We start from the raw sequence: 26,291 nt of genomic DNA on the forward strand, positions 1-26,291 counted from the left end.
GTATAATAGCCCAAACAAGAGTCCCTTGAAGGGACTGATGCTCTACTGGCTGAAAAGAATTTCCAGAAATTAAAGCTAGAACTATTTCTTCTTTGTAACTGCAGAATGTTGAAACCATCCTTGATTTTCTTCCATAATAACAAGATTTTCAAATTAGCTGCTGTGGTCAATATAATGGAAATCATCTTATCACTATTTTCTATTTAGGACCTACCAAAAACATCATAAGGAGTTGAAACCCCTTGTTGATATGATTTTCCATTGTAGAGGAGCAGTGATAAGAATTTTATGAAGGATGCCATATTTAATGTGTTTTATATTAGACTGGTATCATTTCTATTTAGTACCAACCAGACATCATAAAAAGTCTTTCAGTGGAAACCCATGTTGATATGATCTTCCATTGTAGAGGAGCAGTGATAAGAATTTTATGAAGGATGCCATATTTAATGTGTTTTATATTAGACTGGTATCATTTCTATTTAGTACCAACCAGACATCATAAAAAGTCTTTCAGTGGAAACCCATGTTGATATGATCTTCCATTCAGGAGAAGTAGTTGTACAAAATTTTTTAAGATGGCCACTGTGGGAAATAAACTATTTCTTGACTTTTAATAAACTTGTTGGTTTTCACTCTTTTCTGTTACTCAATTTAAGACAAATGAATCATAACATTTCTGAAAGGGTAACAGGTGTAACGTGAAGTTGTCTGCATTTGCAAAAAGCACAATGCAGAGAATGTTGGCATACCTCTATGCTACTTTCATGCACTGTAGCTGAAATGTCTCTATATATTGTATTTTAGGAAACTGTACATGATCTGACTAAATAGCTGTTACCATGTGCTCAAAAGAAATCAGCCTGAATTGGTGCAAAGTACACAATCTTTATCATTATTAAACTAAGGAAAACACATTTTGCCAGAGTAGGAAATGCCAGCTTCTTAAAGTGCAGTGATGTAATACAAAATATATGAAATGTGAAAAAGTTATAGATCTTTTTTTTTTCTTCAATTTACCTTTGAAGTCTAGGAAGTGACAATAACCAAGCAGAGCTATCAGTTTTTTATAGGTGCACATCTGATGTAAGGATAGGCTGTATATTCTTTAGCTTACATTATAATTAATTAATTAAGTTAAATTACACACATCAATCATACACCAAAACAAAACTGAATTAAAAGTCTTTTCAAAAATACCCATGGTCATTTTGAAATATTTAGGATAATCAGTAAAGAAAGTATTGGAAATTATTTTTCTTTAAAAATCTAACCCTATGCAAAGTATGAACAGTAGAGCATCACCAAACTAAACATCATAAGAAGTCTTTAAGTGAAAATGAATTGTTGATATGATGATCAATTCAGGATCTTCGAGATGACTAACTGGTGACAGTACTGGACATCAGATTGGGACCATTTTCATTTAGCACCAACCAGGCATCATATGAAGTCTTTTGATGAAAACCCCATGTCAAGATGACTTTATATTCAGAAGGATTAGCAATTACAAGATTTACAAGATGACCACTGTGTAGTGGCCTTACTGGACATGGATGAATATGGGTGTAAAGTTTCATGGCAATCGTCCTAGTAGTTTTGGACTAGCAATAACAAACTTGTCCTAACAGACTGACATGTAGCAGATAGCATCCCATAAGCTCTTCTGGTCTATGACCAGTACAGCCAATAACACAGTAGTTATGTGACCAAACCTCTTTTTAATCAGTACAAAGCACACATCAGCATGATAAGTTTGGTGGGTCATAAAACTTGACCCAAACAATGGTTTCCTATTGTTATATTACATTTCTGCCTAAAAGCAATGGTCTACTAATACTGTATTACATTACTGACTAAAATAAATGTCTACTAATACTGTATTACATTACTGACTAAAATAAATGTCTACTATTGCTGTATTACATTACTGACTAAAATAAATGTCTACTAATACTGTATTACATTACTAAAATAAATGTCTACTAATACTGTATTACATTACTGACTAAAATAAATATGTCTACTATTGCTGTATTACATTATTGCCTCGAAACAAACATCTACTACAGCTGTATTAGACTGCCTAAAATAAGGGTCTATGAATTTCGCATTACATTTCTGCCTAAAAACAAATGTCTGCTATTGCTGTATTACATTACTACATGTATTACATTATGTCCAAAAAAGGCTACTATTGTTGTATTACACTACTGCCTAAAAACAGTTTTATTGCTGTTGTATTAAATTACTTCCTAAAAGCATTGTCACTGTCTACTATTGTTGTAGTACACTACTGCTTAAAAACATGCAATCTGATTTTGCTTAGAATAGCATAAATGTCATTCAGTTGCATCATGATGTGAATTTAAGGCACATAAACATCTGTGACATCAGCACCATGCAGCTCAATGATTTATCACATATCACATGATGTCAGGTCTTTCTATAAATTGTGTAATAGGAAGCGATATATTTAATCTTGTTGCAGTCATTACCTGTACAGCAGCAAAGACAATACGTTGGTTATTCTCATAATCATCAGAGAAGCGGCGGAGTGTGTCCATGGCATCAAGGCGATCCTGAGAGAACATGTCATTCCAGCGGGAGATCAAATTCTGCTGGCGCACACGCTGGACAGGATCTTCCAAGGATAGAGGAGATCCCACCCTGGGGGTGTACCTATAGGTGTCCAGGGAGCTGTAGATATCCCTGCAGGGTATACAATGTATAAATACTAACCTACTGTTGCTGCATAATGATGAAGTTTAACACTTGAAGACAATCTATGGATTTTTATCACAAATAAGTCTAGGTTCTAAACATAAGACAATCTATGGATTTTTATCACCAATAAGTCTAGGTTCTACACTTAAGACAATCTATGGATTTTTATCACAAATAAGTATAGGTTCTACGCTTAAGACAGTCATGGATTTTTATCACAAATAAGTCTAGGTTCTACACTTAAGACAATCTATGGATTTTTATCACAAATAAGTCTAGGTTCTACACTTAAGACAGTCATGGATTTTTATCACAAATAAGTCTAGGTTCTACACTTAAGACAGTCATGGATTTTTATCACAAATAAGTCTAGGTTCTACACTTAAGACAGGCTATAGATTTTTATCACAAATAAGTCTAGGTTCTACACTTAAGACAATCTATGGATTTTTATCACAAATAAGTATAGGTTCTACACTTAAGACAATCCATGGATTTTTATCACAAATAAGTATAGGTTCTACACTTAAGACAGTCATGGATTTTTATCACAAATAAGTCTAGGTTATACACTTAAGACAGTCTATGGATTTTTATCACAAATAAGTCTAGGTTCTACACTTAAGACAATCTATGGATTTTTATCACAAATAAGTCTAGGTTCTACACTTAAGACAATCTATGGATTTTTATCACAAATAAGTCTAGGTTCTACACTTAAGACAATCTATGGATTTTTATCACAAATAAGTCTAGGTTCTACACTTAAAACAGTCATGGATTTTTATCACAAATAAGTCTAGGTTCTACACTTAAGACAGGCTATAGATTTTTATCACAAATAAGTATAGGTTCCACACTTAAGACAGTCATGGATTTTTATCACAAATAAGTCTAGGTTCTACACTTAAGATAGGCTATGGATTTTTATCACCAATAAGTCTAGGGTCTACACTTAAGACAGGCTATAGATTTTTATCACAAGTCTAGGTTCTACACTTAAGACAGTCATGGATTTTTATTGCAAATAAGTCTAGGTTCTACACTTAAGACAATCTATGGATTTTTATCACCAATAAGTCTAGGTTCTACACTTAAGACAGTCATAGATTTTTATTGCAAATAAGTCTAGGTTCTACACTTATGACAGGCTATGGACAATAACACACTGGAATCTGCCCATTCCAGACCTAAACAATTGCACACTACTGTGGCCATGAAATGTTGTCAATCTTAATTTTTTTCTCATAGATTTAATAGAGTACAGACAGAGCTTACTGAATGATCTGACCATATTTTGGGGCATCCATTTTGCCAGATACACCAGTCTGGCCATATTCTGGGGCATCCATTTTGTCAGATACACCAGTCCGGCCATATTTTGGGGCATCCATTTTGCCAGATACACCAGTCTGGCCATATTTTGGGGCATCCATTTTGCCAGATACACCAGTTCTACTGTTTTATATGTATTATAATAACAAATTCCAATGCATCCCAATAATCTAAGCCTTCTATTTAAATCTCAGCAGCTCATGTTCATTTCTGTGAAAGCTGACCTATTTAATCAAAAACATTTTATACCCTCAAAAAGGATGCTCATTCCATCTTGAAGAATTTCATAATTACTTTCATCTTGTTAACAAGCCTGTGCTTTTAGCAACCTTGATAGTACATCAATGATGTGCTTGATTTGCAAGTCTGTAGTCCTGGGTACAATCCATGCATGGGTAAACTCATGAGCCACACAAAATGGGCATTCCCTCTTTACGCTCTGGACATATATTCACAAAACTCATCAACCTGAGTCGGCACTCAAAGTTTTTATATCTGATGATGAACAAACTGATTTACAAACAAGAAACTGTCAAATTTATAATTTATTTAGTTGATCAAAGTTATTCAAAATAAAGGGATTTTCAATGGACATTTATTTTCAAGAATGTAATCCAAAGACAATATCTGAGCATGAGTGTGGACTTTTCAGTTTCAGTTTCACACAGACTGGGTCTAGTTTCCTCCATGGATACCATTATGCCAGTACTCAGTCTGTCACCATGGACACCATTATGCTGGTACTCAGTCTGTCAAGACTACATAGTATTTTTCCTTGTAGTATCATCAAAGCAAATTAAATAAGTGTAGCAACTGCTTCCTTAATTAGGAAGATTTTACATATTCATTCCCATGAGTATGGAGACTTCAGTCTCAGAATGTAATCAATGTATTTTGGAATCAAAACTGACATTAAAAATACCAATTGATTTCACATTCATGAAGTGGTAACACTGTCAATCAATTAGGAATTAGATTAATTTCAGATACATATCTCTTCTGTAATAATCCTATTGTTAAGAATAGTTAGGTATCACAATGATTCCTATCAATACACTGGATCACAATGTTCCCTGTAAATACATTGGATCTCAATGATTCCTATCAATACACTGGATCACAATGATCCCTGTAAATACACTGGATCCCAATTATTCCTATCAATACACTGGATCACAATGATCCCTGTAAATACACTGGATCACAATGATCCCTGTAAATACATTCAATCACAATGATTTTTGTAAATACACTGGATCACAATGATCCCTGTAAATACATTGGATCACAATGATTCCTATCAATACACTGGATCACAATGATCCCTGTAAATACATTCAATCACAATGATTCCTATCAATACACTGGATCACAATGATCCCTGTAAATACATTCAATCACAATGATTCCTATCAATACACTGGATCACAATGATCCCTGTAAATACATTCGATCACAATGATTTCTGTAAATACACTGGAACACAATGATCCATGTAAATACACTGGATCACAATGATCCCTGTAAATACAATGGATTACAATGATCCCTGTAAATACACTTGATCACAATGATCCCTGTAAATACACTTGATCACAATGATCCCTGTAAATACATTCAATCACAATGATCCCTGTAAATACATTCGATCACAATGATTTCTGTAAATACACTGGAACACAATGATCCCTGTAAATACATTGGATCACAATGATCCCTGTAAATACACTTGATCACAATGATCCCTGTAAATACACTGGATCACAATGATCCCTGTAAATACATTCAATCACAATGATCCCTGTAAATACATTCAATCACAATGATTTCTGTAAATACACTGGAACACAATGATCCCTGTAAATACACTGGATCACAATGATCCCTGTAATTACACTTGATCACAATGATCCCTGTAAATACACTTGATCACAATGATCCCTGTAAATACACTGGATCACAATGATCCCTGTAAATACAATGGATCACAATGATCCCTGTAAATACACTCGATCACAATGATCCCTGTAAATACACTTGATCACAATGATTTCTGTAAATACACTGGAACACAATGATCCCTGTAAATACACTGGATCACAATGATCCCTGTAAATACAATGGATCACAATGATCCCTGTAAATACACTTGATCACAATGATCCCTGTAAATACACTTGATCACAATGATCCCTGTAAATACATTCAATCACAATGATCCCTGTAAATACATTCGATCACAATGATTTCTGTAAATACACTGGAACACAATGATCCCTGTAAATACATTGGATCACAATGATCCCTGTAAATACACTTGTTCACAATGATCCCTGTAAATACACTGGATCACAATGATCCCTGTAAATACATTCAATCACAATGATCCCTGTAAATACATTCAATCACAATGATTTCTGTAAATACACTGGAACACAATGATCCCTGTAAATACACTGGATCACAATGATCCCTGTAAATACACCTGATCACAATGATCCCTGTAAATACACTGGATCACAATGATCCCTGTAAATACATTGGATCACAATGATCCCTGTAAATACAATGGATCACAATGATCCCTGTAAATACACTCGATCACAATGATCCCTGTAAATACACTTGATCACAATGATTTCTGTAAATACACTGGAACACAATGATCCCTGTAAATACACTGGATCACAATGATCCCTGTAAATACATTGGATCACAATGATCCCTGTAAATACATTCAATCACAATGATTTCTGTAATTACATTGGATCACAATGATCCCTGTAAATACATTGGATCCCAATGATTCCTATCAATACAATGGATCACAATGATCCCTGTAAATACACTGGATCCCAATGATTCCTATCAATACACTGGATCACAATGATCCCTGTAAATACATTCAATCACAATGATTCCTATCAATACACTGGATCACAATGATCCCTGTAAATACATTGGATCACAATGATTTCTGTAAATACACTGGATCACAATAATTCCTGTCAATACAGTATATGCCACTTAACTGCATGCAGTCACTGGCATATCTTGGATATCTGCAAAATTTTCATGCAAAAAATGTATTTCTTGATATTTATCATTGTTGTAAGGATCTTACAGCTGTTACCTATATCTTTCATTTTGTAGAATGTTTACACAGTTATCATTTATATTCTGTCATGTTGTACTTCATGCTTACATTTATTTGGAAGGGTTTATCTTCTCTGGGTTTTTGTGTAATTCCTCACTGTTACATTTTTTTAATTTGCTAGTTGGCACCTTATAACCACTATTGTGCTGAGATGCTAAAATTAAATGCTACTACACACATACATACATTTTTATGAGATAAATTTACCCCTTATATGCATATGTGTTGTTTGCATAACCTGCATAACTACATGGTGGAATACTCTTGTTTTAATGCAAATAACAACACAGATAACACACCTTGGTAGGATTTGTCTTTTATGCTGTATAAACAGAGTTTATGAAATAATAATCTATTATGGGATTATTTGTATATGTTGTACACCAACACATTATACAGAGGCTATCTACACCAACATAAAGGAATTTTAGTAAAATGAGGACATTGTAATGAAAGCTCCCTGTTAATGCAAGATCATGGACTTTCCCTGATTTAGGTACAGGTGGTACAAGAGTGACTATACAAGATTCAATTTTTAAAAAATTTGTGTGTGACAATGGACTTTTATATTAGTTGGGTCAAAAATGTGTGTGTATGATTTTGGTGTGGACATATGTTTAAATAATACATATAATGCATGCCATATACTCAGTCACTTCTCATCCTGTAATGTGTGTGTGTGTGTGTGTGTGTGTGTTATTTAGGGTCCTGCATCAAGATACCTGAACCCTAATTTAATAACCTTTATATCAATCCATATGTCTGTCCATTCACACACCAGTAACCAACAAAACTGCAAACCTTGCACATAATTGGCTACCAAAGAGCAAGTGAATTGCTTTTTGCATTAACTATACCTTTTAAAGGTTCTGTCCTTTAACTGACCACTTGTGATGGAGTTCTATTATATATATATATATATATATATATATATATATATATATATATATATATATATAACAACAGATCCTTGTACCCGGCATAGCTCTGGAACCATTTAATATATTTTAATTTAATCTGACAAGTACATTTTATTATATATCTATATGCACTTTACTTTTTGGGGTTTTGTCTCATCATTTCCTTTTTGGATAGCATTATGGCCCATTACAATGAATTTTTCATCTTCACATGGATTGTTGACTGGAACTCAAATAGCTGAAGAACCATTCAACATTTTTAGGCAAATTGGTATGAACATTGACTTGCAAATTTATATATGCCTTTTTTGAGTGTAGACTTGTTTAGAAGATTTATAGTTCTCTGCCTGCATGTCCTCTTGACCTTCATTTGTGAAGGACACTTAAACTAAAATTAACCATATTTGGCATATGGCTTCAAAATGAAGATCCCTTCCATGAGGCTTATTTCCCACATCCATGACATCATTTGTTGGAGTTATGGACCCTCACTGCAGCATATGTTTAGTATGCTTTGTTATATTTCAATCACATTTAGTGTGCAACTTTATAGTGACAAGACCTTGAATTAATTTTACTTCCAGTATTCCAGAATATCACTTAATGGAGTTATGGCCCTTAAATGACCGTCCTCCTGATTTCTGGTTTCCACTAAATAATTTTACTAAGCTTTGCTGCATTTCTGCTAAATTTGCACTTAGCTTGATAGTGACAAGAACCTGAATGAGTTTAATATCATGTGTTCCATGTTATTACTTAGAACAGTTACAACCCATGATAACCTCTCCTACTATCATTGCTTTCCACAGTAAAACTTTACAAAGGAATATTACCTCACACCCAGTTATCATGCACCTTTATTTGTATGAGACTCTGAATGAGTTGAATCTCCAGCATTCCATATCATCATGTAAAAGAGTTACGACCCTTGAATGCCCATCTTTTCTAAACTTTGCTTTTTGAACATAAGTTCTTCTGTTTATGGCCCTGGCAAGTCAAATGTAGAAATTGTGGCCTGGTGCAAAGCACACATCACTTCTATCTCAAGGTTCCTTTTGTATTTTACATTCAGCTTTTCAATACTATTCAATTATTTAATCCTGAAGATTAAAATGTAATACACGACTTAATTCAATCATATCCCCCATTGTTTGAGGTTAAAATTCAACAGAGGTTACATATCACATCTTGCAACTGCACTTTGATTATCATATGTCATTGTCTTTACCCAGAAGAGTTATATACTACAGTAGTAGTCTGTTCCTGTTTATTTTATAATTTCCTCCAACAAATCATTTTTTATTATGGATAACAAAATCTACAAATATCTTCGACACAAGAAAAAAAATTAAAATTACAGAGAAGGACATATGAAATAAAAGCAAACTTCAGTCAAAATGACAAGTTCACAGTCCCCTTCACCATTAACTTCAGTACAATCAAAAATGTTAGAAAAAATAATGTCAATACCAACAAATAAGTCTATATCCATTTTTTTCTCTTTCAAATGTTCTTATCTTACCCATCCACATAACTCTTTTTGGTTGAAGTTAAATATAGTTCATCCTTCAAGTTCCTGAGCTGACGTTCTAAATCATCAACAAGTCCCACCTTTGCACGGAGCCTTACAATTTCATCCTGTGCATCTGCGAGCCTGGCCACAATAAAGTTAATGAAATTCATGCTGTGAGCATTTTCAAAAACAATTTCAAAGATCATACCTTCCACCCCTGATTATTTAATGGGTACATCTATCACTATTCTGCAGAATGTTCCATATTAAAATCTCAGGGGTGGTCAACAAGGCAGAACTACCTGTAATCTCCAGAGATATCAGCTTTGCAAGGAAATGGCACAACTATAAAAAGGGGAGTATACGTCACATAAATATGGAAAAGGAGACACAATCTGGTTCTGAATATATGCCTATACCAAAAAAAAGAAATGTTAGCATCTACTTTCTACATATCTAGTTGTATACATACTATTATGCTACAAAAATCCCTACATTTATTACCACCCAAATACATTGGAATGGAGGATTTTCTTGTTATGACGAAATAAAAAGTTAAGATCACACCATGTTTTTGAAAATTTAAATATATAATCAATTGACAAAGCAAATATCTGCAAATCCCCACTTAAGTTTCTTTGATCATATTGGAACTTAAAAGCAAGGTGAAGAAGATCTTATGTGGATATAATGAACAGCGGTGAAGAGGGGGATGCAAGCTGATATCAAAGGAGTTAGTAATCTGCCATGTAAAGTGTTAAAATGATGCTAGAAAAAAAAAGGAGACACAAAAGGAGAGGTTAATTGGAAACTGCACACATCCATAAGAAAAAGCCAAGGGACAACTCTACAAAGAAAAGGGTTCAAATCAATCCCAGTTGTCGATCTGACACTGCTAACACATCAAAGTCTACTAAAATGGGGAAATAAGTCATAGTGGCAAGGAGCTGAATAAATCTGCATTTTCCATTCACTTTAATAAAACAATTTCATAATAATTTTGTAAAATTATAAAACTTATGAATTAGATGGAAAACATGCATGTACAGGTAACATTTCCATACACCAATCAATCAGGTGACAAACTTTTCAGCTGAATTTACATAATTTACTAAGATTACACTCCTCTTTATATGAAGATTTTCTTCATTTAGTATTTTTAGCTTGCACATACAGTTTATTTATTTTTCTTACCTTTAAAGCATGTTTTTTTATTCCTGGTCTAGACCCATCACCCATCTATTATCTGACATACATTACAAAAATTGTCTTGTATTTAGAAATTGCATTGATTATTTTATTGAAAACATAAGGAAAAATAGTAGATTCTAACATTATACTGAGGTTTGTCAATTGTAAATTTTTGAAAGTACTTATATACATTCTATTTAAGTGTAAAGTTGTTTTTACAAAAAGTACAAACATTACCATATTAAAGCTGCATTCCATCCAAAAAACAAACATGTAACTATTACTATAAGCCAGTTATTTACAGTGCTTAACAAAGCAATATGTCAGCTTTAACAAAAATCCACTCTGATTATCAAATTTGGCCAGTTTGATTTTTTGGAAACTGTTTTGCAGTCTATAAATTAAGTTATTTACATTCAGTGAATGTGAAGGTGTTGATAATAAGACCTTCTTTCCCTTAAAATGAAAACCTTTAACGTATTTAGATGACAGTGTTCAGTTATTATCCAATGTATTTAGATGATAGTATTGAGTTTTGATGCAATGTCTTTAGATGACAGTATTGATTTTTGATGCAATGTATTTAGATGACAGTATTGATTTTTGATGCAATGTATTTAGATGACAGTATTGAGTTTTGATGCAATGTATTTAGATGACAGTATTGAGTTTTGATGCAATGTATTTAGATGACAGTATTGAGTTTTGATGCAATGTATTTAGATGACAGTATTGAGTTTTGATGCAATGTATTTAGACGACAATATTGAGTTTTCAGGTCAGGGCATGTATGGTCTTACAGCAAACACATGTCCAGTGAGAAGACATGTTCTCCAGAATTTGCTTTTCCATCCCTTGTAACTGATATGGCTGGCTGTATGCAGTTAGATGTGTCACAGTGACCTCTAAGAGTGCAGCACTTACTTGTATAAATGGCTTGGTTTATTTTAGTTCATGTAAACATTTACAAAATTTGTAACTGTTCCATCAAACATTTATGTAATTTATGTAGCTGTTAGAGAAACATGGAATTAACCATTCCAATCAGTCATATATATATATATATATATATATATATATATATATATATATATATATATATATATCCACATCTCAATATAGGACAATTCTTTATTAAGATTTTTCTTATAATTTGTTTTCTTCAAGTAAAATATGGATAATCTGTTATGGATACATAAGAAAAATCTAAAGTTAACAAGCAATGGCTCTACAGCATATTAAATAAAAAAAGTATCCGAGGATACAAAAATAAATATCAGTAACTTATATTTTATCTAAGACTGATTCCAAAGTGAGTGTATACAGCTAACTTCCTTGATTAGAATCTGACAAATATTTAAAATTTATTTTTCATGACACTTCATGTCCACTTTGCCACTAATGGCTTTGATAGAATTTACAGGCAGTTCTGAAATTTGTATTCCAAAACGTAATTAAATATAGATGCCATTATATTTAAGATGACTAATGTTGGTATGAGCATACGCTACAATTTAATTCCATTTGATTCCTTATTAATAACTACTTTTAGGGCAACCCAATATTAAACAGAGGGTAACTTCTTAAATATTTCTAAGTTACTCATAATATTTTGTAAGTTAATTCTTTGAAAAATAAATTGCTATCAATTTACATTGTATATACAAAAATCTGTGTAAATGTAACAGAAAACATATAACAAGATCTCATTTTCATAAGACATAATTCTTATAATGTGAGGCTGATATTTCCATGGCAGCTTGTGATTACTTTGATAAAACTAACTTTCATGGAATTTTGTGGCAGTTCTAAAAATGTGAATCCTAAAGGTCATTATATATTTGTCATTAGTGTATATACTAACATAAAAGTCCAATCCAACTGCAAATTGTGTAGATCCAGATCAGTCATCATGTAATGTGCCTGAAGATCTGGGTCTATGCAATTTTTTATTAGTATTTTGTATAAAAAAAGGCAAGAAAGACCTGATCTGCCAGGACACTATGCAATAGGAGATCAGGGTCTATGTTTACAGTTGAATTCATTAATAAGCAAGTATATATGGTAAATTCTTTCTAAAATGAAATTATGAACCAGATGTTAATGTTTGAAAACCTGAAATGGTAAAAAAAAAATAATGACGTAAACTTCCAAGATATCCAAGCATAACGCATATTTCTACTCAAACATAATATACAAAAACAGATTTCAAATTTTTCTGTTGATGATGCATATATTTTTTCTTTTCAATTAATGATACTTCCAAAGAGAAAAAAAAATGCAAACTGCAACAGTACTACTTCCCCATCTTTTTCAGCATTAAAAGCGTTAGTCAGTGTCACATCAAACAACACATTTTAATATAACGCAAAAATCCTCCGTCCCGTGCGGCATAAATGTGCTACCGCAATCTTACCCAGAACGTGATGGGGTGTCATCTTTAACAGATAGTCTAGTAAAAGAATCATCTTTTGTTGATACTGACGTAGATGTTCGCAAAAGAGCATCACGGCGACCAGTAAGCAGAGCAATATCATCTCTCAATCTGCGAACTTGGATCTCATAATCTGACAACAGACCTGCCTTTGTTCGCAAGCTGCGGACTTCATCCTCTGCAGCTGCAAGTCTATGGAAATAAAATCAAGCTAACTGAATTAAGCGCTGTCTTAACATCTCCTTTTGTGTAGTAAAATGTTTGTGAAAATATAATCATATGCTTATACCAATAAAATATATATTTCTATCACAAAATATAACATTTCTCAAATCTGTAATGTATTCCCTTTAATTACTTTGAGAGGCTTAATATACATTAAAAACAAGAAGGCCAGGGTCTGTATGGCAATCAAGACATTGTTGTAAACTGTGTGACAAGGAACCCAAGGTCAAAAAGGGAGAGTAAACTTAGTGTAGAATGAATTGTCTTAGATTTATAATCATTCAGCCAATAGATGAATAATATCTACCATGAAGTACAGGAAATATAGGCAAATTAAAACAACTTTAACCACAACCTTAATTTCAATTTTCTGTGACTGACTGTAAGCCCAAGATCAAAGAGACAAGAGCATGTGTTATGGAATTTACTGGTTTAATTTCAATGATTCGTGCCAAATATGAATATAATCTACGAAGAGGTTCAGGAAATACAAGCAAATGAAAAACTTTAACCAAAACTTTGATCAAATTTCTTATGAATGCGACCTTGATCCTAACGTCAATAAAGCAAGCATCCAAGTCACCAAATGAATTATCTTAGTTTCATAATGATTCATCCCAGGAATAGAGAAAAAGGGTTTTTGGATACAAAAACAAATTAATAATATTTAACCAAAGCCTTAATGCAACATCTGCATGAATGTGATCTGAGGCAAAAGGGATGAGTGAATAATGTGGAATGAGTTGTCTTAATTTCATAATGATTCATGCCAAGTATGATAAGAATCTAGGATAATGTATACAAATGAAAAACCTTTACCAAACCCCTAATCAAAATGTTGATACTACCATCACTGGAGCTGAAAATTGACAGCCCAATAAAAAAAACAGACCCAGACAAATTGACAGAAAATCAAACAGAATGAAAGTCAGATCAACTGGCTGTATTATTTTACCAAGGAACACATTTAGTGAATCTCAAATAAATCAGCATACAAATAAACAATATGATATGATAACCATTTTACAAATGTTGTGTAATAAAATAAACATTTTACAAGTGATGAATAATTACCAAAATTGTTATCTAATAATTGCTTTTATAGCACAAAAAACCACAACGAACAATTATAAATGAATGGAACAAATGCTTTCACTTTTTTGTCAATCTTTCTTTTATCTGTTTTTAAATACTGAAAATTTGCAATTATCTGTACTTGAATACAATTTCACCAACATCTACCTTCATTTCTGTTCGTGAAATTCTGGCCAGATTACCGTATCTACTCATTTAATGTGCACCTAAATTCAAACAGTGTAGGCCCAGATATGCCAGCAGATCAGGGTCTTTGCTATTCAATCATTTTATGATTATCAATGTAGACACTGACCTGCCAGTGTTTGGTCTAAACTCTTCACAGTAGGTTTCAATTTCAAACAGGCATGTAAGTTATTTTAAATTTTTTTACCATCAAGATCAAAAGTGTCTACCCTACTAAAAACAGTATATTCATAAAATCAACATAAATTATCAAAATATATGGGGGGGTGGGTGGGCTGAACTCAGTTTTCACCCCTATAATATGATAGATGGCATCACTAGAAAGCAAAGTTCAAAGGTCTTTTAAGCTATACAACTTTTTATGGATAAAATATGCTTTATTCAAACAACAAATATTTACATATTTAATTATTACTGTAAATATGCAAATCTACAAATCAAGATGTTGTTGTAAATGAGTCAGAATTTATTTCCTTTCCATTATTCTTTCAAATTTCAGAGCAAAAGCCAAGAAATAAATGTAGTTCTTAGCAAATCGTGTGCACACTTACATAATTTATATCCAAATGATTTTTATTTATTTATTTAATTTTCTTTTGACAGCAGAGCTATATAAAAAAGTTGTATTAATTTTTTCTAATTATGATGGGAAGGAGTTATTTCCCAAATTGTTATGAGAATAAAAGTTACAGGTTAAAAGAAATCATAAATTATTTTAATTTCAAGACTTTTGGGGTTTTTTGTGTAAAAAAATAAGGAAATGTTTAACAGTTGACATTTGAAGCCCAAAATTGATAAGTTTCTTCCTTGTCCTCAATGCAAGTCATTTACAGAGTACAAAACATTTTAATATGACACACTCTGCCTCAAGATAGGGGCACAAAAAGGATTATAATCCAAAGTAATATTCTTGTTCAGTTGTGTCAAATTTAAATTAAGGGCAATTCAAAAATGAAAAAAAAAAACACATTTGAAATTAAATTATTGATGATAGCAAAGATTAACTAAAATCCAATTACTGATTACAATTTTTAGAATAAAAGCTTTTTATCATGATGTTCATGATAAATAAAAGTCATTTGTTCCACTGAAAAGCTAATTAGCAATATAACAAGAGATAATCCAAATGATAAGAACTAGCCTTTAATGTGGCTCCATCTGGTCTGGAAACAAAAGTGAAATGAAGGCCAATATGTTGATGAAAATACTGACTGACTATATTATTGTTAATTCAAATTTAACAATCTATGCCAACACAAAATACACAAAAACATGCAAATATGATTCCATGCAATCTACTGTAGCAATATATGATAAATAGCAAGAGGCATACAAAAGAAAGTAATGTTTGTGTTCATTTTATAGAAAATTTATGAAATAATTGCCCTTTTTGTTACTTATGATGGTAGAGAACGTAGTGCTAAGGCAATTGCAGTAATGTGTCTTGCCCAAGGACATACAACAGTAACTGACCAAGACTTTTCCTAGCATAGGATTGAACCGATGCCATTTTGGCCATGAGTCAGGCACATTAATCACTGAGCTGTTGCAGTTCCTAAATTACTGAAAATATACCATTATTCTAAAGGTTTTAATTATGAAGGCTGCCAATAACCATGTAAGTCCATTACTTGTGGCCTATAATAGCTATTGCAACAAATGTGTAAAAGCCATTAGCTACCAAACAGATGCACTTGTAAGCTGAATCTGACTGCAGAATGCACAGACCCAGATTTGGGTCTATGCAGTTTGTCAGGAATAATCAGTAGAACAAAACAACACAGGCCCTGATCTGCCAGTGCATTGTGTGGTGGAAAAGCAAGGTCTATGTTGTTTGCAGTTAGATTCAACTTGTACGAGATTATATATGGTATGTTACTATTAAAAGCCTGGCACTCTTGCTTGCATGATTCCGAAGAAATACCAACAATCGTTACCACAGCACTTAATATGGCATTACCTCATTATAATGTAAAAGATTACACCAGCATATTTTGAGACTGCCTTATAATGAAGACCATGATACATATCATTTTATTATCAATTAATGACATGGAATCAATGACCATAATCACCTTATAACATGACGTGTTATAATGAAGTGTTTTATAGCAAAAGAGTACTGTATATATCACAAAAAACGTAGGTGCTTTGTTTTCATAATTACCTAGTATACATAAACATCTAAAATTATACCAACTTATTAAACATATTTCCTGGAAAATGTCTCACAGAATTGTATGTACATTCATAATTAACATTTGTACGTACTAGAGTAATGAACCAGCTAATGTTTCATGTGATTAAGGGATTTCAGGTAAGTGGTGTTGTGGAAGTCATTTGCCAAAGAAGTTCACAAGTGAGGGTGGAAATGGAAACTGCAACCAAGATTAATAATCCATGTGATGAATTTTGCAAATGTGTCTATAAATCATGAATTCAAGACCACGTGCATTTTTGTTTTGTGTGAAAAAAGTTGTTTACAGTGCCAAAAGTAAACAGTGAAAACAAACAGTCTCCAAAAGTAATATGCAAAACTTGTATCAATTTGGAAGGGTAATGCTGTTGGGATAATAACATAATTAGAATTCTAATTGATGAGACAATAATATATTAATTAGAATACTAACTGATGGGACAGTAATTATAAATAGATAACTATTTAGTGACTCAAGGAATTTCAGGATTAATACTTTAATCTAAAAATCTAGAGTTATAAAATCAGAACATACTGAGTATGATGCAGTCTTATACATTAACCAATTTATTTAATGAAGATTCCTTACGAATTTCATGTAAAATTAAATTCTTTCCATAGCACTGAATATATAAACAAGCACCTTGTCATGTGTTTTTCCTTGACATAGGACAAGCTGGGATATAGTTAACAATTTGGCAATGAATACAAGCAGATGTAGGCTGGTTGATTTGGTTGGTTGGTTTTAATGGTACATTACGGCTATATCATGCACAAGAAATGGATGTGTAGTGTTATTTCCAAGGCAGACAACTCAGGCTGGCTTTGGCAAGCATCAAGCCCATGACCCTAGAATTCCAAGACCAAAACTACTAACTGAGCTACCACAGTTCCAACCATGCAACTTCAAATTAAGCTCGAAGGAAAATGTCAGTTTAAGTAGTATTTACTACCGGCCTTCAAAACTAATCTCTTTAATATCAGTATGCAGTGAAATTTTTAAATCATTTATAACGTCTATCAAATCTTTCAATCATCATTTTTATTGACTGTATCAAATGAAACTTAAATCATCATTTTTAATGACTGTATCCAATGAAATCATTAAGTTATCATTTTTAATGACTGTATCCAATGAAATCATTAAATCATCATTTTTAATGACTGTATCCAATGAAATCATTAAATCATCATTTTAATGACTGTATCCAATGAATTCATTAAATCATCATTTTTAATGACTGTATCCAATGAAATCATTAAATCATCATTTTTAATGACTGTATCCAATGAAATCTTTATAAATTTTATAAATAATGATAAGGAACAAATTTCTTCCAATTCAGGAATTACACCTTCTTTATTTTTTCATTTAATGGAAAAGAAGAGTAAAATCAATGTGAATACAAAAACAACTAACATTTTACAAATTTATATGCTAACTATCTCTCTCTGATTCTTTTTTAGTTTAACCTTGGAATGAAATCATTGTTTTCTTATGCAAAAGAGCTCTCAAACCTTTCTATGTAACCTTTCTATGTAACCTTTCTATGCAACCTAGCTGTGTGCATCAGCTGCATATCTGCATGTGCATAAGAAAAGGAATGTAGAATACTGCATGTATGCTGGTGCAAAAAAAAAGGCAAGCAAGAAGCACTACTCTTACTTTCTCCTCAATTCACGGACTTCGATTTCGGTCAACATTTTGTCACTTGTAGAAGTGCGAAGACTTCTGTTTAAACTATCTTTAGTCTCCAAAAGCCTGTAGTAGAGACAGTACAACATATTACACAATATATATTTAGAAATTAATAATCTTACGTACTTCTTGCGTAGCTCACGGTTTTCCTGTTCAAGGATCAGGCTGGAGCTGGTTGTTCGAGATATTCGTTCCACCTGACTCTTGGTTTCTGCCAATCTGAATTACATTATTATATTGTGATGACTTTACCAAACATTTTGCTAACTGACTTTTTACAATGGCATTTAATTTTAAAAATAGCCATCAGAAGAATGACAGATTCTCTCCAGCAGACCATAGTTATTACAAACATAAAGTTAACATCATACTGAAACTCAGCAGCCTTGAATTTTGATCTATCAATCCATGACTTGAAATGAAGCTGCCCTTCCTCAAATGAAATACAGCAATGAACTTAATGAAACTGAGTTTGAGAAACTTGCAGAAGTGTACTTATCATGTGGAACCCAAATTGACAATATCAGCTCCATGTAGTAACTCTGACCTTTGAACTCTGGGACCAATAATGAATAGGGAGACAAATCTGCCCAAGTGCAATATTTTACCTATGAAATCTGATGACAAATGGATCCTGGAAACCGGACTTATCAAGCAGAAACCAACAAAGTTGCCATATGACCTCTAGTTACTTTGACCTTTCACTACTATACCTCAGAATCATGGGGATCTGCCCTGCCTAAGTGTAGTCTAAATATTAAGTTTGATGGAAATTAGGCGAGGAAGCTTGACTCATTATGCAGATTAAAATTAACTCCACTAATCATGAACCTGAACCCTGCTTCTTTTACCTCTACCTATTTGTAAGATACATAGGAGGTTTGAGGAAAAAAGACCTCTGCAAAGTAACCTCTGCATAATGAAGTTATTGCACAGAAACCATCTATAATGTACTACTGATGTATCCATCTGTACCCTACAAATTTAGTTGCTGGGGAAAAAGGGGGGAGGGAGAAGAGATATAAAACACAATGAAGTTCAAAAATCAAACTGAAAGTAAATCAATCACTATTATTGACAAACCACATCGTTTCTATAAAATTTAACCTAGAATGTCATTGCAGTTTCCGTAACAGTATACTCAAATAAAATGTTCAATGAAGACTCAACTGGCATTTTGTACTGCTGCTGAGAATAAAATATAGGCATATTTATTAAACATTTTATTATTATTCTAATTTAATATATTTTTTAGCACAGCTGTATATCCTTTATCAAAGCACGCAGAGCAATTGCCAATTTATTAATAGTGCTTTAAAAAATGATAAATTATACAAAACAATTTAATCTCAAGCTTTTGGTCCGAACATTTATCCATGTACTGTTCCGACTATAAACAAAGTCTATATTTCATAACCATTATCATAAATTCCTATCTAGTTCCTGGCTTTTTTAATCATTGTACCCTATTTCATGTAATTTTTTGTATAAAAATAAATAATTCTTAATTTCAGTGTACAAAATATCATGTAAAATAAATAATTATCATTTTGTGGTTCTGACCGTGTATGAAAAATAAAGGGATCATACCTGAACAAATTCTACAGAACACACTACTCGACAACCTAATGGTACAAACATACAAAGTAAATGTATATTTTCTGTCTCATTTCGCTCTCAAATCAAGAACCATATTACAATAAAAATAAAAGTACTCAAAAACATGTTTGTTGTTATTAGTGAACGTGAGAGAGAGAGGAGTATGTCTCAGTGTGAAAGCTTGTCTGAATTTAGAACATATGTAGCTGTTATGTTGTGTAATGTTGGCAAAATAATACTCCTACATGTAAGACATATCACACGTTATTCTGTTTTAGAGCACACAAAAGTTAAAACATAAATATCTGCATCAAGGTCTTACATGTAGGACTAGCAAAACGATTAAGATGGTTTGAACATGTATTAGTTAAGGGTATTATTTATTGGTAAATTGTACGCAACAATATGAGTCCACATTGTCAAGAAATTAAGAGCAACTTGTATTTTTACAGCAGCAATAATCGCATTATCAAATTGCAATAAAAAAAATAAAGAACTTGAAATCAAGTTTTAGTTAATGTGCATGAGTGTTTGTGTGCATGAGCAAGAGTGTGTGGGTGTGTGTGTGATTTGAATTTTTAATGAGCATTAATAATTTTTCAGTCATATCACTATGATGTCTGCAGTGGATCCATATACAGGAAAAGTGCATGGTGGTAGATTCTTGTTTATGAGGTTAAAACTTTTTAATCATACTCAGTTGTCTATTTTTACTAATGGCAGCCATATTTCACGGCAGATATACATTATTTCTACAAATCTGAAAGCCCTTCATGTCAGAATGCTCTCTCCCAAATTTGATAAAAATCTTTTGAGTAGTTTTAAAAAAGCTTGATATAGCAATAGTTGACAGATGCATGATGCAGTAGAGTTGATTCAAGATGGATGCAGGACCACACCACAAGCTGGATAATAGTCACCTACAGGATGATGTAAGGTAATGGATGGTGGCTTTCATTTCATAAACTTATTTTCACTGCCAATGCATCAGAGGAGACTGTAAAATTGATAATTGCAGCATTAGAACAACTATTAGTATCTCAAAATCTTAATTTCAACATAATTTTAAAAATGTTTAAGAGAATTTGTCAAAAAGGCCATTGTTGTGATCCTGTGCAGCAAGAAATACTGTGAAATCTCTGGCAGGAACATTTCTGGTATGTAATTCACTGCCATAAAATTTGCTGTTCAGCTAATCAAATTTTCTCATGGCAATTCTGGTACATACTCATCCCTGAGATCCTGGTTCTCCAGTTCCTTGGCACGGAGGTCTCCCTCCAATTCTTGCAATGACAGCTCGTAAGTGTCCTGAAGCTCATCAATTTCACGATTCTTTCTAGATGCCTCCTCAATTACACCGAGACTGGCATCAGCTGTTAGTGACCCTCCTGTGGTGAAAAAATTCTGGCCCAGCCATGGTAGCAGGCGGGATTTGATTGTACTGGCCCCTCCATAAAGCCCCCCTGCAATATGGAAAATATGAAATATAGCATGGATCAAATTATGAAGACATTAAAAAATCTGAAAATATGCCAGAAGATAACACACATGTAGTCTCAAATGGGAGTAAAACCACAGTACAAAACTCTACTGCCCTTGTGGCACTTTAGTTCCCAACCTTTTTTTTTAGCTAGGCCCTAAACTGGCCACCAAAATGACCATCTGACTTTCAGACTACTTTTCAGCATTTAGAAAGAAAAAAAATTTGCTCAAATGACCCATTGTGACCCTAAAGAGGACCCCACTCAATTTTGACTTGGGTCATGACCTGAGGTTGGGAACTGCTGTTGTTGTAGGTAGTACCCTTAACAAAACATGTTTCTGTAACATATACTTCCAAAGAAATTATTAGGTTAAATAACTCTGTTGTTCTATTTAACAAGAGGTTCAGTAACAGAAATAAAAATGATGCCCCAGTGCTAGACATCACTATAAACTGCTACACTTAAGACATTGTAGCAATATGACTGAAAAATTGTTAAAGCAATGTTAAATATTCTAATCACACACACACACACAGGGGATTAGGTATGATTGCACATAAACATTACACACTAGACAGGGATTAGGTATGATTGCACACAGACATGACACACTAGACAGAGATTAGGTATGATTGCACATAGACATGACACACTAGACAGGGATTAGGTATGATTGCACATAGACATCATATACTAGTCAGGGATTAGGTATGAATTCACATAAACATTACATAATAGACAGGGATTAGGTATGATTGCACATAAACATCATATGCTAGACAGGAATTAGGTATGACTGCACATAAACATTATGCACTAGACAGGGATTAGGTATTATTGCATGACCATCAATGTGAAAAAGGGAAATAATGGCACAGTATCGAGCAAACAAAGGGCTGAAACATAAGAGCTATGTGTACTGTACATGAGCTACAGATCAAGCCGCCTTATAGTGAGCCATCTTATAATGAAAAACATTTTATATATATATATATATATATATATATATATATATATATATATATATATATATATATATATATATATATATAAAATTTTATTACCACTTAATGAAACGGGATCCATGAAAATGCCATAACACAAAAATCATGCAATAATGAAGGGCATTATGGTGAGGAAGTGCTGTACATCATTGTATCTATAAAAGTGACACTCATTCCAACAACGACAGCCAATAATCAATATGGAATCTGGCAGCTATGATCTAGCTCAATGTATTTGACACAAAATTTACTACCTTACGGCAGTAATCTAAATAATTAAAACCTGTCTAAGTGGCACTGTTGTTTTGTTGTTTTTGTTTTGGGTTTAATGTCATTTCTCAGAGTATGATCGGTTATAAAAAGCAGCCACTGTAACTGGTCGAGGAAGAACCCAGGAAAATCTCAATAAGAACAACTGACCCAGAGGGAGCACTTTCACATACCCACAATGGCCAAACCACTGACCCAGAGGAGGCACTCTCACATACCTACTATGGACAAACCACTGACACAGAGGGGGCACTCTCACATACCTACTATGGACAAACCACTGACCCAGAGGGAGCACTCTCAAATACCAACAATGGCCAAACCACTGACCCAGAGGGAGCACTCTCACATACCTACAATGGCCAAACCACTGACCCAGAGGGAGCACTCTCACATACCTACAATGGCCAAACCACTGACCCAGAGGGAGCATTCTCACATACATACAATGGCCAAACCACTGACCCAGAGGGGGCACTCTCACATACCTACTATGGCCAAACCACTGACCCAGAGGGAGCACTCTCACATACCAACAATGGCCAAACCACTGACCCAGAGGGAGCACTCTCACATACCTACAATGGCCAAACCACTGACCCAGAGGGAGCACTCTCACATACCTACAATGGCCAAACCACTGACCCAGAGGGAGCACTCTCACATACCTACAATGGCCAAACCACTGACCCAGAGGGCACACTCTCACATACCTACAATGGCCAAACCCATGTGGACAGAGGTGAGATGGCAGTGATCAGTAAAGTCAAAGGCTTTAAACCAGTCTAAAAGGCATTGTCAGTGTTGGAAGAAAACAATAACTGCTACTTTATGTTTTACTCATATCACATTGTTTTCAGCTCATAAATTACAATGCCTGTAGCACATCAAATTCTAAGCTAGTCCTAATTCTTGAAATCAAAATACCATAAGTAGCTACCTATCAAATTGTTAACACAGCTATTGGATTCAAATTCTTGTTATTTCTTCATTGATTTTTTTTTTAATGTATACATAACTGAGTATATTATTTTATGTCTAAAAGCTTCAATGTATGCATATAAAGTAAATTAATTTATTCTTTTGTTGTCTAGAAGCTTCAGGAACATTTATTCTATTTACCTTAATTATTACCAAAACATAATTCACATGAAACAAACATGAAATCATCCATTTGAAAGTTTTGGAATTTAATTTTAGCTACAGAAATTATTAGATGCTTTAGAAATGATAAATGTAAAGGAATTTAATAATAGGAAGTGATATTGTCTGATTAAGAAATCACCCTAAAGCATAATTTCTACATTAATCCACAAAAGAAACAGAAATGTGTCAATATGACGTGGAAGCCCTTGCCAATTCAATGCAATTAAATACAATGTTCTTAGTCAACACGCAGCCAAAACTACGTAAAAGTCTGCTGAAAACAGTTCAAACTGAAATCAAATATGACTTGGTGTTCCTAATATAAAATATCATATTTTGTTTATATCTATGAAATCCTTCAAAAAAGTTAAGCAGAAATTCAAGTGGAAAGTTCCAAGTCAAGCGGGTCATAACTCCAAAACATTTTGCCAGAAAATGATGAAAATCAAGTTTGACTTCATTCCTCTTTATGTGAAGCCTCATCAAATTTTGCTTCCATCTTTACCAACTTCAAAGTTATTGAGCAGAAATGCATGTGTAAATGTCAAAGTCAATCAGTGGATATAACTGTAAACTTTTAGCTGAAAACAGTGAAAATCGAAAATGGGATGGTTCAAAGAGACATGCATAAAACATTACTGTCTCCTCTATAGACATGTCCAGGACAGACAAACACACTGATCTTAAGTTTGCATATGTAATAAACTTCTAATATATAAAAGTCCAGGGAACACTAAAATCCTACTCAAAATATATGGACTTGTACAAAAGATGCAAAAATAAAGCATCTGTGTGCTCAAGAATGAAGTTAAGTTAGTTACATGAGATTTTTTTGTGTGTGCAGTTTACTGCATGTATCACCCTGTTTGGTCTGAGGTTGTCATATTAAAATGACAATTCAGTCTAGTACAGCAGCTGTGAATCTTCTGCATGCCAGACACCTGAACAGCCCTCCAATCAATCACACATCTAGAGTACATGTTTACAGGGTCACTATAAAAACCAATTAGTCACCTAGTGATTTTATACTGAAACAAGTCTTAAAACATATACCATATATAACCGCTAATAAATAAAGTCCACCTGCAAACTGCACAGACCCAGATATGTGTCATGACATAATGTGCCTGTACATCTGGATCTTTGTTAGGAGTAATCAGGAGAAATAACATGGACCTTGATCTTACAGCACATTATGCAATGGCAGATTGGGGTGTATGTTGTCTGTAGTTGGACTGGACTTATAAGTGAGTATATACATTACAATTCAAACCTTAGTTGAACTTTAACATTCCTCGTAAATTTTTTATGAAAGTTTTACCACCTACAAGAGTCCTCTGTCAACAATCATATTTTCGTGAATAAAAAAATGACAAATGAAACAGCTTAGCAGATCAGAGATCTCCACTTGACAAGTGTTTAATTTCAAGTAGCACATCAGAAAGACTTACCTTCTCCAGCACAAACACTAAGTAGCTTGAAGAGTTGTCCTTGAACTTTGGCATTCAGCTCAATAATCTCACAACAACGTGCCACATTCTGATCACACGTGTTTATCTGAAATCAAGCAAGGGCAAAATGATAATAAAATATTGAAAATTCTATAATCAAACCAAATAGGCATACGGTTATGTATGTATTTAATAGCTTATCTGCCCTTTGTTTTAGTTTGTATCAGGGCTGTTTTTGTTACTGAATATTCATTGAATAATTGTATCTATCAGGTATATGTTACTTTGCCAGGCTGTTTTTGTTACTGAATATTCCTTTTTTTTTTTTTTTTTTTTTTTTTTTTTATTAACCCCGTAATAGGTTGACCAGTGGGTCAGGGAACCATCCCATGGTCACCTTACAATCAAACATTTCTGGTTATCAGATAATCTAGGGATAATAAATATAATCTACAGAGAAAGTAAAAAAGAAAACACACACACACACACACACACACATAAACACATGCATATGGCACACAATCTAGGTGACATGGCCTTTGTGATATTACAATATTTTGTTCCTGTTTACCATCAAGTCAGAGACAAGTTAAATGTTCATTGTTGAGGTCCATTTTTGAAGAAATTGGTCCTCTTTTTTATTTACCTTAGCAGTGCA

At 33.3% G+C, this 26,291-nt stretch overlaps 1 protein-coding gene across 7 annotated transcripts in view; it reads right to left on the reverse strand.

The window, feature by feature from the left end:
- LOC149796581 (mitochondria-eating protein-like) overlaps window positions 1-26,291 on the reverse strand; it is a 65,482-nt gene that overhangs the window by 17,969 nt on the left and 21,222 nt on the right. For 2 of the 7 annotated variants that reach the window (XM_089961292.1, XM_089961294.1), the window contains exons 2-6: window positions 25,634-25,739; window positions 21,507-21,741; window positions 18,647-18,742; window positions 9,662-9,793; window positions 2,499-2,712 (exon numbers count right to left, since the gene is read on the reverse strand). In XM_089961292.1, coding sequence (XP_089817418.1) covers window positions 2,499-2,712; window positions 9,662-9,793; window positions 18,647-18,742; window positions 21,507-21,741; window positions 25,634-25,739 — 783 coding nt within the window. Of the gene's footprint in view, window positions 1-2,498; window positions 2,713-9,661; window positions 9,794-13,259; window positions 13,470-18,646; window positions 18,743-18,805; window positions 18,899-21,506; window positions 21,742-25,633; window positions 25,740-26,291 lie in introns of all 7 variants that reach the window. The other 5 variants (XM_089961296.1, XM_089961291.1, XM_089961289.1 and 2 more) reach the window with 5 other exon arrangements.

This window comes from Sinohyriopsis cumingii, chromosome 6 (genome assembly GCF_028554795.1).
Source record: "Sinohyriopsis cumingii isolate HCF-2022 chromosome 6, ASM2855479v2, whole genome shotgun sequence".
NCBI classification, from domain to species: domain Eukaryota; kingdom Metazoa; phylum Mollusca; class Bivalvia; order Unionida; family Unionidae; genus Sinohyriopsis; species Sinohyriopsis cumingii.